The 18,462-nt window shown below is 41.3% G+C and overlaps 1 protein-coding gene across 1 annotated transcript in view; it reads right to left on the bottom strand.

Annotated features, from left to right (window-relative positions):
* ARL5B (ADP ribosylation factor like GTPase 5B) overlaps positions 1-18,462 on the bottom strand; it is a 154,694-nt gene that overhangs the window by 20,553 nt on the left and 115,679 nt on the right. The window contains exons 2-3 of the mRNA XM_040352488.1: positions 11,692-11,752; positions 10,012-10,159 (exon numbers count right to left, since the gene is read on the bottom strand). Of these exons, the coding sequence (XP_040208422.1) occupies positions 10,012-10,159; positions 11,692-11,752 (209 nt within the window). The remainder of the gene's footprint in view (positions 1-10,011; positions 10,160-11,691; positions 11,753-18,462) is intronic.

The following is an 18,462-nucleotide window of genomic DNA, read 5'->3' as shown; positions in this document are numbered from 1 at the left end:
GGCAACATGCACTGAAAAGGGGAAAAGTCCCAACTAGCACATATAATGTAGAGAATTGAATAGGAATCAATGTACTCTTTATATTGGTTGTAACAGTAGAAGACGATAGAATATAAATAGAGGGCGCTAGGCCCATACAAATTAAGTATAGTGCCGTGACAAAGTGTCTGTTTAGCAATAAAATTGCAACAAAAATAACACAAAAAATATATGAAAGAGTCCCAACAATTGCAGTCTAACCTGCACTTGAAACCACGCGAGTGAATTCAAATATGATCAGAAAAGTATAAAAAATAAAACAGTGAACAAAGTCCAATTGTAATGATAATTCTGTGAAAGAAGAAATGCCACCACCGCTTCAGTATAATTATCAATTCCACCCAAGGTGCTTTAGATAAGGTATGCTCTTACCAGAGCTCGTTGACCCCTTTAGTGAAAAAGATGGTCAACTAAGCTTATGCAGGATTGTGCCTGCAACACATGAAGATATGGACAGACCACTTTGCAAATCCAGGAACCTCACACGGGATTATATGTAAAAGAAGAGAGGCCAAATAGCCAAATAGCGTGATACCGTTTTATTTAAAATTTTAAAATAGACATAAAAATCTGCCGAATGGCTCCTTACATTAGGGGGTGCCCACCCGGCACTGAGGCTGCGGACCTGTCACCGCTCGAAGCGGTTCTTTAGTCGGATACGCTGGGGAATGAGAGCCGCCGCTCACATGTAACGCCAAACGATCCCTTCAACAGTCCAAAGCACGGGGGGTACGTCACGTGACCAGGCTGCCTCCGACGTACGTTTCGTTATGTTAACGTCATCAGGGGGGCGTGCCTGGTCACAAAGCATGATGGTATATGTAGTCAAAAAAACACAATGATTGGTGGGCTGAAACTAATTGCAGATACAGCCTCGGTGCCGTGTGTCATCAATAAAAAATATATAACACCGTAGGTAGGTTACATTACATTCATCATATTTAAACAGGAAAAACAGAGAAATGCACAGAGATATAGAATGGCCAAATAACATGAATTCAAGAGTATTCCACTGGTGAAATACATATTAAATAAAATACAGATCTCGCATCCCTCCGGACGTGCAGATCCAAAAATAAGTGCCAGAAAACAATATGACTTTACTCCATAGAGTTCAATCATGATCACTACAAATGATTATTGATACAAAATCATATTAAATAAACCAAAAATGAATATATATAATTAAAAATAATAATAAATAATGAATATATCTAAAAAATTATTTTGTTGTCTTTCATACATATACAGACCGGATTCAAACAGGGTAAAAAGAAATATCTCCCAATACTTAATGATAGATCACAAATATCACTAGATCCCTCTAGACATGTGATATGAATGAATGGGGATTAAAGAGTATTCAAATTATTTCGATCTTATTTCCAATATTATATGGAATAATTGAATATAATGATGATCTCTACAAAAGGGGGGATCACATTATTAACTAGCCCCAACCAAATACCAGCGTACAAAAATATTATATACATAAAACCATAAGTGAATATCTGACAATCCTAAATAGTCACTGACGACTATAGATGATTGAAATAAAAAATAAAAAATAATAATTAATACATAAATGAAAAAATGAAAAAATGAATAGGAAGGGGTGAGGGAATGGAAACTGGAAAGAGGAGAGAACACTCAATCATCGGTTAAGAAACAATTGAGGTCCAATTCCACATTCAGTCCTAAAGGTTGCATGGTACGTAATCTGTGTACCCATTTCATTTCGTTTTGGGAGACACTCCGTAACATATGTGTACCTCGCCAGTTTCTTTCTATTTTGTCTATGCCATAGAACTTACATAAACTGGGGTCACTTCCATGGAAATTGGCAAAATGTCTTGAGACACTATGATTAGGGAAACTTTTTCTAATATTTGTTAAGTGTTCATTAATGCGGATCTTAAGTTGGCGAGTGGTCCGGCCAACGTATTGTAAATGACATGGGCATTCAAGCACATAAGTCACATGATCAGATCCACATGTGATTAGGGGTTTGATCTTGAAAGATTCACCTGTTACATTAGAACTAAACTCGATTTTTTTCTTTTTGTCACCAGGATTCCGTGTAGTTCTACACGCTTTGCACCTAGTGCAGTGGTGAAAACCAGATCCATCTAAAAAGGTCACCAATTTTGTTGGTGGATCAGGAACATTAGGAGCAATTTTGTTCCTGAGGCCTGGAGCTCTCTTGTAGATGAACTTTGGCACCTTAGGGATGGATGTGATCAGGTCTTTGTCCTTCCTCAAAATATGCCAATGTCGTTTAAACACAGCTTCTACCTGTCGATATTGTCTATGGAATCCACTAATAAAAGGTACTTCATTTTTATACTCTTTTCTCGAGAAAAGAGTATAAAAATGAAGTACCTTTTATTAGTGGATTCCATAGACAATATCGACAGGTAGAAGCTGTGTTTAAACGACATTGGCATATTTTGAGGAAGGACAAAGACCTGATCACATCCATCCCTAAGGTGCCAAAGTTCATCTACAAGAGAGCTCCAGGCCTCAGGAACAAAATTGCTCCTAATGTTCCTGATCCACCAACAAAATTGGTGACCTTTTTAGATGGATCTGGTTTTCACCACTGCACTAGGTGCAAAGCGTGTAGAACTACACGGAATCCTGGTGACAAAAAGAAAAAAATCGAGTTTAGTTCTAATGTAACAGGTGAATCTTTCAAGATCAAACCCCTAATCACATGTGGATCTGATCATGTGACTTATGTGCTTGAATGCCCATGTCATTTACAATACGTTGGCCGGACCACTCGCCAACTTAAGATCCGCATTAATGAACACTTAACAAATATTAGAAAAAGTTTCCCTAATCATAGTGTCTCAAGACATTTTGCCAATTTCCATGGAAGTGACCCCAGTTTATGTAAGTTCTATGGCATAGACAAAATAGAAAGAAACTGGCGAGGTACACATATGTTACGGAGTGTCTCCCAAAACGAAATGAAATGGGTACACAGATTACGTACCATGCAACCTTTAGGACTGAATGTGGAATTGGACCTCAATTGTTTCTTAACCGATGATTGAGTGTTCTCTCCTCTTTCCAGTTTCCATTCCCTCACCCCTTCCTATTCATTTTTTCATTTTTTCATTTATGTATTAATTATTATTTTTTATTTTTTATTTCAATCATCTATAGTCGTCAGTGACTATTTAGGATTGTCAGATATTCACTTATGGTTTTATGTATATAATATTTTTGTACGCTGGTATTTGGTTGGGGCTAGTTAATAATGTGATCCCCCCTTTTGTAGAGATCATCATTATATTCAATTATTCCATATAATATTGGAAATAAGATCGAAATAATTTGAATACTCTTTAATCCCCATTCATTCATATCACATGTCTAGAGGGATCTAGTGATATTTGTGATCTATCATTAAGTATTGGGAGATATTTCTTTTTACCCTGTTTGAATCCGGTCTGTATATGTATGAAAGACAACAAAATAATTTTTTATATATATTCATTATTTATTATTATTTTTAATTATATATATTCATTTTTGGTTTATTTAATATGATTTTGTATCAATAATCATTTGTAGTGATCATGATTGAACTCTATGGAGTAAAGTCATATTGTTTTCTGGCACTTATTTTTGGATCTGCACGTCCGGAGGGATGCGAGATCTGTATTTTATTTAATATGTATTTCACCAGTGGAATACTCTTGAATTCATGTTATTTGGCCATTCTATATCTCTGTGCATTTCTCTGTTTTTCCTGTTTAAATATGATGAATGTAATGTAACCTACCTACGGTGTTATATATTTTTTATTGATGACACACGGCACCGAGGCTGTATCTGCAATTAGTTTCAGCCCACCAATCATTGTGTTTTTTTGACTACATATACCATCATGCTTTGTGACCAGGCACGCCCCCCTGATGACGTTAACATAACGAAACGTACGTCGGAGGCAGCCTGGTCACGTGACGTACCCCCCGTGCTTTGGACTGTTGAAGGGATCGTTTGGCGTTACATGTGAGCGGCGGCTCTCATTCCCCAGCGTATCCGACTAAAGAACCGCTTCGAGCGGTGACAGGTCCGCAGCCTCAGTGCCGGGTGGGCACCCCCTAATGTAAGGAGCCATTCGGCAGATTTTTATGTCTATTTTAAAATTTTAAATAAAACGGTATCACGCTATTTGGCTATTTGGCCTCTCTTCTTTTACATATAATCCCGTGTGAGGTTCCTGGATTTGCAAAGTGGTCTGTCCATATCTTCATGTGTTGCAGGCACAATCCTGCATAAGCTTAGTTGACCATCTTTTTCACTAAAGGGGTCAACGAGCTCTGGTAAGAGCATACCTTATCTAAAGCACCTTGGGTGGAATTGATAATTATACTGAAGCGGTGGTGGCATTTCTTCTTTCACAGAATTATCATTACAATTGGACTTTGTTCACTGTTTTATTTTTTATACTTTTCTGATCATATTTGAATTCACTCGCGTGGTTTCAAGTGCAGGTTAGACTGCAATTGTTGGGACTCTTTCATATATTTTTTGTGTTATTTTTGTTGCAATTTTATTGCTAAACAGACACTTTGTCACGGCACTATACTTAATTTGTATGGGCCTAGCGCCCTCTATTTATATTCTATCATGTCCACATACCACTTGTGTTATTGAGGAGCAGCTTATTATTTATGTATATTCACTCTTAATATTTGTATGTATTTTTATATATAAATTTAATTGTTTTTTATTAGTTAGGCGCGGAATTTCACTTTACACAACAGTAGAAGACGAGTCATTTGGATGTGCTAATCTGCTTCCAGAACGAGAGATGAAATATATATGAATGTCAATTTTCTACAATGTTTCCAGATCAGCTGTTGGAAACTTAAATAGGCTGACGTCAAATGAGAGCCGTCATGCATCCAAGACAAAGCAATTTACCAGAACCTATTAGAAGACAAATGGCTCACCGAGTACAACCCAAGGCCTCATGCAGTGTGCCGTTGTCATAGATGCAGTATGCGTTTCAGCATTGTCCTGCTGAAATATTCAAGGCCTTCCCTGAAAAAAAGACGTTGTCTGGATGGGAACATATGCTGCTCTAATACCTGGCTATATATTTCAGCATTGATGGCACTTTTCCAGATGTGCAAGTTGCCCATTCCATACACACTAATGCATCCTCAGATTCCTCACACCAGAGATGCAGGCTTTTGAATGGAACACGGATAACATGTCGGAAGGTCCCTTCTCAATAGTCCGTAGGACGTGGCACCCATTACTGCCAAAAAGAATGCCACATTTTTATTGGTCTGACCACAGAAAAGTTTTTTCCCTTTGCAACAGACCATTTTATGTGAGCTTTGGCTTAGAGAAGACAGTGAGGTTTCTGAATCATGTTCAGACATGGCTTCTTCTTTGCATGGTAGAGCTTTATCTTGCATTTTTGGACAGCACAATGAACTTCAGACTGTAACATTTGGAAGTATTCAAGTCCATGCAGTGATTGCCATCACAGAATCATGCACTGCCTCCTGAAGATCACAGGCATCCAATATTGTGGTTATGCCTTGTCCACTGTGCACAAAGATCTTTTTCAGATTCTTGATATTATGTACTGTGGATGATGACGAATTTAAAAAAAGTCCTGGCAATTTTATGTTTAGAAACATTCTGAAATTTAGTTTTTTTTGTTTTTGTTTTTTTTAGACACAGATTTTCAGATCGGTGAACCCCTGCCCATCTTTACGTCTGAGACACACCAACTCTCCAAGAGTCATGTACTCCTGAGGAAAATCATTTGAAACACGTCGATTTTACATGTGAATTGTTCTTGACCTATAGAATGTGAACCTCATTCCGTTGTCCGGATTCCCCCCCCCCCCCTCCAGTGTCACATTTGCACCTTAAAGGGGGAGGGCAGATACCTGTCCAAGACGGGTATTTGCACCCACTTCTGGGCATAGACCCCCCGTCCTGTGCCCCCCCGGGCTGTCATCTGGGAGACAGACAGGTCCCAGTAGACAGCAGGGACCAGTGGCATTGAGCAGCGCCAGTTGCGCATGTGCAGTAGGGAACCAGGAAGTGAAGCCGACAAGACTTCACTTCCCGATTCCCTTACCGAAGATGGCGGCGGCAGCATCCGAGAGCCGAGATCGGCTTCGGGTGCCGACATCGCGGGCAAGTGTCCTTATTTTAAAAAAGTCAGCAGCTGCAGTATTTGTAGCTGCTGACCAAAAAAAATAAAAAATTGGCGGACCCGTTTTTCAGACTCGGTTAAATACCTTTTTTTTTTTTGCTAGAAAATTGCTCAGAACCCCCAAATATTATATATTGGTTTTTTTTCCCAACACCCGAGAGAACAACCATTGCAATACTTTTTGTCACACCATATTTGCGCAGCGGTCTTACAAGCGCACTTTTTGGAAAAAATTCACTTTTTTGAATAAAATTATATTGTGAAAGAGATTGTTATGCCGAGTAAAAATTATACCAAACATGTCACACTTCAAAATTAGGGGGGGCTGTGTGGGAGGACCCCCTCACACACCCGCCATTGCCACCCGGGGCATGGAGAAAGGTGGCAGATTGCCTCTGGGGGAGGCTGCCTACTCCCAACTCCTGCAGTCCGGCTCCTCTCTCGAGTACACGCACAAAATACACTTAAAAAAAAAAATTAAAAAAGGACACTTGGCAGATATACCATAAAGGCTTGAGTTGTAGCCATCTGAACATTTATAGTAACTCAAGTGGCAAGTTTATTTCAATATAGTTTAAACTAAAGACGGTTCATAAATAATTTAGGTTAAAGAGTCAAAAATCGGCCAAGGATGATATTTCACATTGCTGAGCCACTCACTGCCATTTAAAAACAATTTCCTTATATTAAAGCGGAGGTTCACCCTAAAAACATTTTTCTAACATTACATTATGCTCATTTCCAACATTGACAGTATGCCGATTTATATTTTGTTTGCTGTACATACCGTCGTATAGCTATCCCCCCCCCCCCCAGCTTCCGGGTAGTGGCTCCCGCGGGAGTGGGCGTTCCTATGAAGAGGCTAAGTGATTGACGTGATGACAAAAACTTCCCCCCGGCGCATAAGGCGCGCCACCAGTTTCTGAAAGAAGCCGAACGTCGGTGCGCAGGCGCCGTATAGAGCCAACTCGCAGTTCGGCTTCTTCTTTCGGAAACTTGTGACGCGCCTTATGAGCGGGGGAAAATTTTTGTCATCACATCAATCACTTAGCCTCTGCATAGGAACGCCCACTCCCGCAGGAGCCACTACCCGGAAGCCGGGGGGAAAATAGCTATACGACAGTATGTACAGCAAAAAATAAATAAATCAGCATACTGTCAATGTTGGAAGTGAGCACAATGTAATGTTAGAAAAATGTATTTAGGGCGAACCTCCGCTTTAAGATAAGTAGGTGAACTTGTGAAAGTAAGTAAAAGGCAGATTTTTCTGATTACTTAGTGTTAGGTGGAGCCATAAAGGCAGTCATGGAAATGTAAACAGTTCCAAGACTTGTGGTGACCTTTTCATTCTGAGTTTTCTGGAAACGTGTGCTGGAAATTTTCCAAGTACAGCAAGTCAACTGTGCAGAAGAAATGTAAGAGAAACCAGAAATATTATTTTATGCATATTCTAAGTCACAGCTGTGCAAGGGAAAGCCGGTTGGACTTAATTGCCCAAGTTTAAAACGTTTTAAGTTGATCTTCAGGCGGCAGTAAAAAAAAAAAAAAATCTGTTTCTGAATCAGAAGAATGTGTTGGGGAAATGTGGAAGATTAGGAAGGGTCCCCTTTAAGGCCGTTTTCAAACATTGTGCAACTTGCTCAGGTCAGAGGTTGTCTCAATGTGATCCATTGAGCAGATCAAAAACCTGTACTGATTTTCCCTATCTTCGAAAACGAAAGGACCACTTAAAAGCTTAGTTCACCCCCCTTTTTTTTTTATATATAAAAACAAATACCCCTTTTTCTGCAGGCAAAAACATGCATTTTTTTTCTCTAGGAGTCTGCAGAGCATTGCATCGGTGATCAGATCGCAAATGCAACGTCCGGCACTTGCAGACTGTCAGCACAGCAGTCTGCCTGTATGGGCAGCAAGTTACTGAAGTGCAAGAAGAATTCATGAACTACAAGGGTGCTCACCGAACTACAAGCTGTCTGCCGCAGTGGAAGTTGGGACTTGTAGTTCATTCATTTATTCAAAGAGCTCTGAATGAGATGGCGTGTATGGGCAGGGTTGGTTTTTCAGGGAAGCTGCTTCAGCAACAAGTTGAACCCTGAATATGCATGTAACCCATCGTTGCGGAGGCACATTTCGCAGACCTGATAGTAGGACCCTTTATTTTCCTCTATGGGCAGTTAGATGTAAAAAAAAAAAAAAAAAAAAAAAAAAAAAAAAAAAAAGCTTGTGTGTATACCCAGGTACCTACAATCCGATAAAAACAAATGGAATATTTACATCTAACTGTCCATAGAGCAGAGTGGGCTGTGTCCTTGCCCGTTCTGTATAAGTGGAGCCGACACTGACCTGTCATCCGGCAGCTCTGTGCAGCTAGGGAGCCGCAGACAGATCCCCTGCTGTGCATAACTGGATCCCGCCCTTGTGAAAGGGGGGGGGGGGCCGTGCTTTAACATTTTGTAGCTCTGCTAAGCAGATAGCAGAGATTGTTTTAAAGCACATTTATCTGCCCTTGTGTACATAGAAAAGTACATAGGGCCAGATTCTCGTATAACTGCGGCGGCGTAACGTATCTCCTTTACGTTACACCGCCGCAAGGTTTACGGGCAAGTGCTTGATTCACAAAGCACTTGCCTGTAAACTTGCGGCGGAGTAGCGTAAAGTCCACCGGCGCAAGCCCGCCTAATTCAAATGATCCATGTAGGGGGCGTGGATCATTTAAATTAGGCGCGTTCCCCCGCCGATCGTACTGCGCATGCTCCGTCTCAAATTTTCTCGTCGTGCATTTCGCGAAATTACGTCGCAAGTACGTCATTGGTTTCGACGTTAACGTAAATGGCGTCCAGCGCCATTCACAGACGACTTACGCAAACTACGTAAAATTTTCAAATTGCGACGCGGGAACGACGGCCATACTTAACATTGGGTACGCCACCTAGGGGGCATGTTTATCTTTACGCCGCGTAACTCTTACGGAAACAACGTAAAATCACTAGGACGGGCAATCGTACGTTCGTGAATCGTCGTAACTAGTCATTTGCATATTCTACGCCGACCGCAATGGAAGCGCCACCGAGCGGTCAGCGTAGATATTGCACCCTAAGATACAACGGCGCTGGCCGTTGTATCTCAGTTATGTTTAAGTGTATCTCAGTTTGAGAATACACTTAAACATACGACGGCCTTAGATTCGGACTTACGTCGGAGTATCTGCTGATACGCCGGCGTAATTCTATGTGAATCTGGCCTATAATGTGCAACATTTTAGCAACATTTTAACAACATTTACACATACCGATAAGATTTTTGCACATTGTATAACACAAATAAATGGAAGTTACATGCGATATTGGTCATACAGACAGAATTTCAGCCGTTTGCAGACTAAACAATTATCAGTCGGTCGAAAGCGAATTGGCCGATGACAGAATAAACCTGATCATTTCCATGATCGTAGTGACCGATAATAAAAACCATATATAAATTATACAAGAGAGAATATTTTTATCATTTCGATTACAACATACACTTTAGTTGAAACGGTAGAAGTTTTCACTTCGACATTTGCCGGGGCTGTGGTTGAATTTGTCTAAAGTTGGGTCCACCAATGGCATGATTGTCAAACGATTCTGGGCGTGTGGGGCCAGCATAAGAAGTAAATATGGCTGCCGTTGAGTACATTTAAAAAAATTACACATTTAAAAAAGGTTAATATATTACAGCAGGTTGACCTACAGCTGGCTCAAAGCCATACAGAGCCTCGAAGGTTGCATTACCTCAGTGTTGGAATAGTACGTGTTCCAGGAGGATCGCAGGGATTCTTGGCCTCCAATGTCCCACATCAAGAAGTGGGTATTTTTCACTACTATTTCCTCTACATTACTTCCTATAGTTGGAGACGTATGAACCACTTCATTCATTAAACTGAAATGAAAAGGGAAGTTTAAAAGAACTCAAAACACATGATCCAGTCTTCTGACACAATGTTTACAAGTTATCAGTTTTTCTTAAAAATTCCATACTGTTCTTTAGCAGAGTGTTACAAGAAATGTAAAAACTTCACTTGTGACAGCAATATACAGTACCCTTTATGGAGAGATCTGGGGTCCATTAGACCCCAGATATCTCCTCTGCCCTAAAAGCGTCTGATCACACAAAGAACTGTCTTCAGACGCTTTTCCTAATTAAAAATTTAGCAGTTTACACATGGGAAACTGGAAGCAATGACAGTACTTGCCGCACCTGGTTTTATACACCATACAGGTCATCGAAGACCTTCCAGTTCTCCGTGGCCTCTATGGAAAGTCAACATAAAGGCTAGCTCCAGTTTCTGGAACAGAGATCCAGGAGACACGGTGGCAGACAACCCCTCCCACCGCCTGTAAAAGCAATCCAGCACCAATTAGCCTCTCGGATGGCCTTTATATAAAAGCCGGCTGTCTGCTAAACGAAAAACAATACTGGGATGATGCCTGTAGCTGCAGGCATCATGCTGGTAGATCACTTCAAACTCATAATGTAAAAAAGTACATTAGGAGTTTTGAGGTGGTTAAATCTAAGAAATGTTGGGATCTAAATATGAACGATTAATTTCTGGTGCCGGTTCACACTAGGAACTGCATGTGAATCACACACAAACGCTTTGCGGTTACTGTGCGATTCACATGCAGTTCTGTGCAGTGCGATTTCAGCTCATTAATTTGGTGCATTGCAATTTAAACCCGTTCAAAAAAAGTAGTGCATGCACTACTTCTGAAAGCACTGCAACCAGCTTGCATGGTACCTTTGTATCATATGACCTGGTGCCAGCAAACACACTATTTGCGACCTGCACTTGGGGTGTCATTAGACTATTGACACTTACTGCAGACAACAGTGTGTTTTGAACACAGTGCAAGAAACACGCACAGAACATGGGTTTCCCACACCCATGTCCTGGTCTGAATTGGCCCCTAAGGCGTACTTAACAGTAAACAGCCATGCATCGGCCATGTTTGCCTGCATGGGGATGCACAGGGCACCTCGCACGTTTGTCAAACTGGGAGCAGTGGCTGTGTCCCACTTGATATAAATGGGACAGCCTACATAGGGATGCACAGAACACCTGTACGTATTCCATGTAAGCAGTACCAATTGGAACACAGTGACTGCATGGACACGTCTGCCATTTCCAATTTGACATCCATATGGGTACACACCCATACTTATGTAAAATTGTATGTATATTAAATTAGGAATTTAGGAGTTTTTCCTTAATTTCACCTAGTGGTCAAGCCAATGGTTTAATACCACTTTAAGAAGCCCATGTGAACAAAGCCCAAAACAGGTATGTAAATTAGCTGCTCCCCCCCCCCCCCCCCAACAAAAAGGGTATATACAATGCGTGCCGAGACAGGTCACCTTCTCTTCTATGACTATGGTAGTGGAAATTTGAAAAGGTACCACAAAATACTTACAACTGATAAAGTATAGTAGTCTTTCCTGCATTATCAAGTCCAACAATGATCACCTTGTGTTCTGTAGAAGAAAAAAAATATATATATTTATATTAGTAAATTTCTTTTTGCACAAGTGTGACAAACCTTAGTCTACCAAATACTTTATATCCATGTACACAGGAGCCTGTCCAAGCAGTGGTGTACAATATATACAGTAATTACAGGAGACATATCTGTTTAGTATAGTCAAATCAGACAAATGTGGATTCGTTCCTATGAATTTCTTGGACAATTCTCTGTCCAAATGAATAAACCCAAATTAGCGACTAAAACCAGAAAACACTTTCCTCTATTCGTGTATGAAGGAAAAGTACTGTATTTATCTTCATATAACGCGCCCCGGCGTATAGCGCGCACCCCCAACCTAGAAGGAAAATTCCTGAAAAAAAAGGAAAAGAAATACTTAGTTTGGATGCCCCTCGTCGGTGTCCATCGGTGGCCTTGTCCGGTCTCCTTCTGCGGCCACCGTGGTGTCCTCCCTGCTGTGTTTTTCAGCCGATCCCTGCTTCCCGCGCTGTGTTTGAACCACTCCGCCGACATATACTGAGCGCAGTACACTTATACTCGAGCAGGCTTGGCTCCTCTCGCGTACAGGACGCGAGCGGAGCCGAGCACTTCGCTCGGTATATGTCGGCGGAGTGGTTCAAACACAGCGCGGAAAAAAAGTGCACGTTATACGCCGATAAATACGGTAGTAATAAAGCGTTTGTTTACAACTTACTGTGCAATTTGGACCCCTGTATCACCAGAAATACCTGGCTGATCCTGACTGGGTATACCCTCCCCTCTGCAAACTGATGGTCAGTTTGCGTGATTCCGTCATCCGCAGCCTGCTACCTGTTTCCTGCATTATGCCCTCCGTCTGCCTGTCCTTGCTGATACCAGTCCCCCCCCCGCTGCTCAGTCCCCCTCCCTTTGGAAAAGATACCCGAGACTTGGATGTTCGGGATTTGCCTCATTGGCTGAGACAGCAGTGAAGCACCATTTGCTCCTGTTGCTGTCAAAGTCAGTGAGTCGATGAGGAGAGAGAGGGGGCGGGTCCTAGCTGCGGCTCTGTCTAAATGGACACATAGCAGCGCTTGGGCGCCCCCCAAAACAAGCTGCTTGATATGGGGGCACTCATCAAGAGGGGCCAGGAATACCAGCGAAAGACCTGAGAAGAGGATCTGGCCTGCTCTGTGCAAAACCACAGCATATAGCAGGAAAACATAACATGACCTTATTTTTTTTTAAACAAGACTTTGTTGAAGTAATACTAATGTCCTACAAGTCTAGTCATCCTAAACATTAGACCTCTGATCCAATTTACCAGAAAACCTAGGAGGCAGCAGATTTATGACATGGAATTTGTAATGCCCTGAAGGCGATGCTCACACTTCTCACGCAATCCATAAAAATACTGCTTGCTTCATTTTGGTGCAGTTCCTAGAAAGATAAACCAAACTGCACTGAATATGAAACTAGTATATGGAGGCCAAATATCACCTAAAGTATTTTGTCATTTCAGCACACTTAGAAAATTACTGCTCTAAAAAAACCTGAATATATAAATCTCAACACCTCTATTAAAATGTAAACCTTTACTGTAATTAAAAAAAAAAAAAAAAAGCAAACTTAAAAGGGCAATTTCATCTTTTCTCCCTGTACCTGCTGTCACAATAAAAAAAAAAAAAAATAGTATTAGCAACATTTGAACTCAATGAACTATGAGGCCACTGTTGGGTGCTGTGGTAGGTCATCGTTTCTTCTCATCAGTGTGTAACTGCCTGTACAAGCAGAAAGCTCACCCCGACAGAAGGTCCCTGCATTGCACCCCACGATCTGATCATGGATGCAATGCTTTACATAAAATAAAAAATGCACAAGTGGTGGAACTCCGCTTTAAAGACCAAGCCTTTTCCTGACACTTGTTGCTTGCAAGTTAAAATCTGTATTTTTGCTAGAAAATTACATTGAACCCCCGAACATATACTTTTTTTTTTTTTTAGCAGAGACTTGATGAAGAGGCAGTGTTGTGCTGACAATATTGAAGTGACGGTGAAATAAGACATATAGGGCAGAACTGAACACCGGTATTGGCGCTGAACACAGAGATACAGGGAGGTACTAACAGTAGCCCAAAACACAGGACGAGAGCCAACTATACGGGGAGGATCCAGAGCTGGGCCAGGTAGGAATATTAGGACAGTGCAGATGTGAAAAAGCTGCATGGGGGGGGGGGGGGGGGGCACATCGGGTCGGGGGCAGAGGAATGTGTGTGTAGAGATGGTAAGGAAGGTGATGGTACCAGAACCCAGGAGGAGAGGTGGAAATGAGATGTTGCACTCTGCACATAACATGCTCCTGAACCCAGCACTGTGCACATAGCATGCCCCTACATTAGATACGTAGCTCTACAGATATAACCGGCCCTTTGAGGGCATTCAGGGCAACCATACTGCTGATGTAGCCCCTGATGAATTTTAATTTGACACCCCTGTTCTATCACAACTTCCCCCAGATTTGCTTCAAAAAGCAGCAAGAATGCATCAATAACACATATGTTACATTTTTTTTTTAATTTGGTTTTTGAGTGCCATAAGCTCAGTAAATTAATGGTAAAATCGCCACAAAAAAAAAAAAAATAATAATAATAGCAAGCATTTTCGGCACCTTTTTCTCTTATCGACAAAATGCCAATAACACAATTTTTGGCTGGCAAAATTTCAGTGCATCTCTAATATCAAGCATGCGTGTTCAATAGCTCCGACATGCATAACATTCAGGAGGAATTATTGACCATTTCTCTCTACAAAACTGCTTAATCTCAGACACATTGTTAGTCTGTCTGGTGTGAACGGCTCTTTTGAGGTCATTCCACAGCATCTCTATGGGGTCAAGGTCTGAGCTCTGACTGGGACATTCCAAAACACAAATTTTCTTTTTCTGAAGCCAGTCTGTGGTGGATTTATTTCAATGCTTCGGGTCATTGTCCTGCTGCATCACCCAACTTCTACTAAGATTCAGTTGGCAAACAGCCACCCTGACAATATCCTGTAGGATATTTTGATAAACTTGGGAATTCATTTTCCCCCTGATGGCAAGTGTTCCAGGCACTGAGACAATGAAGAAAGTCTGAGTCATGATGTTCCCTTCCTCCACACCTCACCGTTTGGATGATGTTTTGATGTTGGTAAGCCGTGTCCTTTCTGTGCGAAACATCGTGCTAAATATGCTTTCTGAATAATCCAACTTTTGTTCCATCAGTCCACAAATCATTTCCCCGGTAGAGTTGTGGTTTAACAAGGTGCTCCTTGGTAAACTTCAGTCACGCAGCAAGCTATTCTTGGAGAGCAGCAGCTTCCTCCATGGTGCTCTGCCATTAACATCATGCCAGTTCAAAGACGTACATTAGTAGACTCGTGAGCAAGGGATGTTTGCCAGTTCCAGCGATGTCTGAGCCTTTAACTGTTACTCATGGGTTCTCAGTGAGAATTCTGCATTGTGCCTTGTAATCCATCTTGGCTGAGTGCCCACTTCTAGGAAGAGTAGCCACAGTACTAAACTGTCTCCATTTATAGACAATTTGTCGACTGATAGATGCTGAAACACCGATGATGGTTTTCTAACCCTTTCCAGCCTTATGCAGATAAACTAATCACGATGGTGTGTCTTCAGATAACTTTTTTGCAATACATGGTTCACATCAACTGATGCTTCTTATGAACAGCAATCTTAAAATGTTTGTGTGTCTTTATCAAAGCAGCTCTAAACCACACCCCCAAACATTTCATTAACTGGACTCAAGGTGAACCACCGACGCCAATTAGCTTTTGTTGAATTCATGTATGGGTTCATTTTTTTTCCCTCCAGCACTGTGAATGTTTAACTGCTTGCCGGCCAGCTGCCGTCATACTGCCGCAGGTCTGCTCTCCGGCACAAACCTACTTAGGTGTACGTCGGTCTTTGCACAGGAGATAGCAGGCGCGGGTCCAGCGGACTTTGTGGCTGCCGACGACGACCTGCGATCGTGGTGAGGAGAGGCAGAACAGGGAACTGCCTATATAAACAAGGCGATTCCCCATTCTGCCAGATGACATGTCAGATCTTCTGTTCCCAGTGATCGGTCACGTCCCTGGTACCCCATCCCCCCTACAGTTAGATCACACCCAGGGAACCCATTTGCCCCCTAGTGTTAACTCCTTCCCCGGCAATGTCATTTTACATTGATTAGTGCTATAAAAATGCACTGATCAATGTAATGTCACTGGCACGAAAAAGTAATTTGGGGTCAGATATGTCTGCCGCAATGTCGCAGCCCTGAAAATAAAATAAAGAAGTCCATAAATCTATCCCATAGTTTGTAGACGCGATAACCTTTGTGTAAACCAATATGGGCCTATTACCTTTTTACCAAAAAACATGTAGGAGAAAAATATATTATATATATATATATATATATATATATATATATATATATATATATATATATATATATATATATATATATATATATATATATATATATATATATATATATATATATAAATAATATAATATATACACACCCAGTTTTTTTTTTTTTATTTGCATTATAGCAGAAAGTAAAAAAAAAAATGCATAAAAATTCTCAAAATTGTCAGTTTTGTTTACAGCGCAAAAAATAAAAACCGCAGAGGTGATCAAATAAATATCAATTTTGTTTGGGTACAATGTCGCACAACAACGCAACTGTCAGTTAAAGCGACGCAGTGCCGTATCGCAAAAAAATAGCCTGGTTATTAAAGGGGGCAAATTCTTCCGGGGCTGAAGTGGTTAATGGGTTTGTTCAAGAAAGACAAGAAGTTAGAATGGTTTGTGATCAGCTTAAAGTGAGAACAACATGTATTATTTTTTTTTTTTAAAACAAACGCTTCACTTCCCGTTTGCCTCGCCGAGGATGGTGGTGGGGGCAGCAGATAGACGAGCGATTGCCACTATATATCCGATTGGCTGTTGCGAATACTATAGCAAAGGAAATTTGAGCAGATATATTCTGCTATATATTTTGGAAACTTAAAAAGTCCTGTTCACACGCTGCCCTCCTATGTACAATGTAAAATGATCGTCACGCACAAACTTAGCTCTTTGGATAAGAGGCACACAACACTAACCGGAGATATAATTATTAACTAAAACCGCTATAGAAACACAGGAAAATAACTCCTTACATAATATACAAAAAAACATTCAAAAATATAGCACAAGGCATACAGAACAATCTCATCCCAAATATAACTTCTATCCAATCATTCACTAAGATTGACTCTGGTGCATTTTATGTAAGAGAACGTATTATCAGGACATTTTTGGAGCTCCTTCAATGAATGTGGCCATGTACAGCATTCTCCTTGTATTTGGTAGAAGTGTTAGTTTGTACACGTCCCATTGTATTGTTTCACCATAACCAGACTTTTTCCCGTACTCTTCCATTCAGTGAGGAATTTGGCTGCCATGTGATCTACGCAGCGGTCTCCAAACTGCGGCCCTTTGCTTGCTTTTAACCGGCCCTTGGGGGGGGGGGGGGGGTGTACCATTTTACCCACTGGCACCAACGATGGGGCATCGTTTACCCACACTGGAAACCAGAGCTGCACGATTAATAGTGAAGAATCAAAATCGCGATCTTTTTCCCTTCCCGGCAGCACGTCACGGTTCTCTCTAACAAGTGCAGAGAGTTCTTATACCGCGTACACACGACTGTTTTTCGCAATGTGAAAAATTGAATGTCATTAAAAACGATCGTGTGTGGGCTCCAGAGCATTTTTTGGCGACGTTAAAAATGGGCATTTAAAATTTAGAACATGCTCTAAATTTTCGCGTCGGTTTTAACGTCGTAAAAAATGGTCGTGTGTAGGCTTTAATGACGTGAAAATAACACGCATGCTCAGAAGCAAGATATGAGACGGGAGCGCTCGTTCTGGTAAAATTAGCGTTTGTATTCCTTTAAATGGGTTGTAAAGGTACAATTTTTTTTTTCCTAAATAGCTTTCTTTACCTTACCTCATCCTTCCATTTTGCTTCTTCTGAGAAATCCTCACTTCCTGTTCTTCTGTCTGTAACTCCACACAGTAATGCAAGGCTTTTCTCCCTGGTGTGGAGTGTTGTGCTCGCCCCCTCCCTTGGACTACAGGAGAGTCAGGACGCTCTACGTTGCAGATAAAGGAGCTGTGTGTTAGTGGGTGTCCTGACTCTCCTGTAGTCCAAGGGAGGGGGCGAGCACGACACTCCACACCAGGGAGAAAGCCTTGCATTACTGTGTGGAGTTACAGACAGAAGAACAGGAAGTGAGGATTTCTCAGAAGAAATAAGGACATATAAAAAATGGAAGGATAAGGTAAGTAAATGATGACTGCACTAAGGCAGTGGTCATCAACCCTATCCTCAGGGCCCACTAACAGGCCAGGTTTTATGTATTACCTTGGGGACATGCAGTCTAGAAAACTGCAATCACTGAGCAGCAAATTATATCACCTGTGATGTATTTCAGTTATCTTGCAAGTCTGGCCTGTTGGTGGGCCCTGAGGACAGGGTTGATGACCACTGCATTAAGGAATATATATAGGATACAGTATACAGTATAGGAAGCTAGTTAGGGGGGGAAAAAACTGTACCTTTACAACCCCTTTAAATTCTCTGTATGTCTTCACATTGGTCTGTTACACTTCCATTGTGGTGTTAACAATCTTGCTTGCTATATTTTTGGTCCAT

The sequence above is a fragment of the Rana temporaria genome, chromosome 5 (genome assembly GCF_905171775.1).
Source record: "Rana temporaria chromosome 5, aRanTem1.1, whole genome shotgun sequence".
Taxonomy (NCBI): Eukaryota; Metazoa; Chordata; class Amphibia; order Anura; family Ranidae; genus Rana; species Rana temporaria.
The sequence above is the reverse complement of the archived record's forward strand: the minus strand, read 5'-3'. Positions and strand labels throughout refer to the sequence as shown.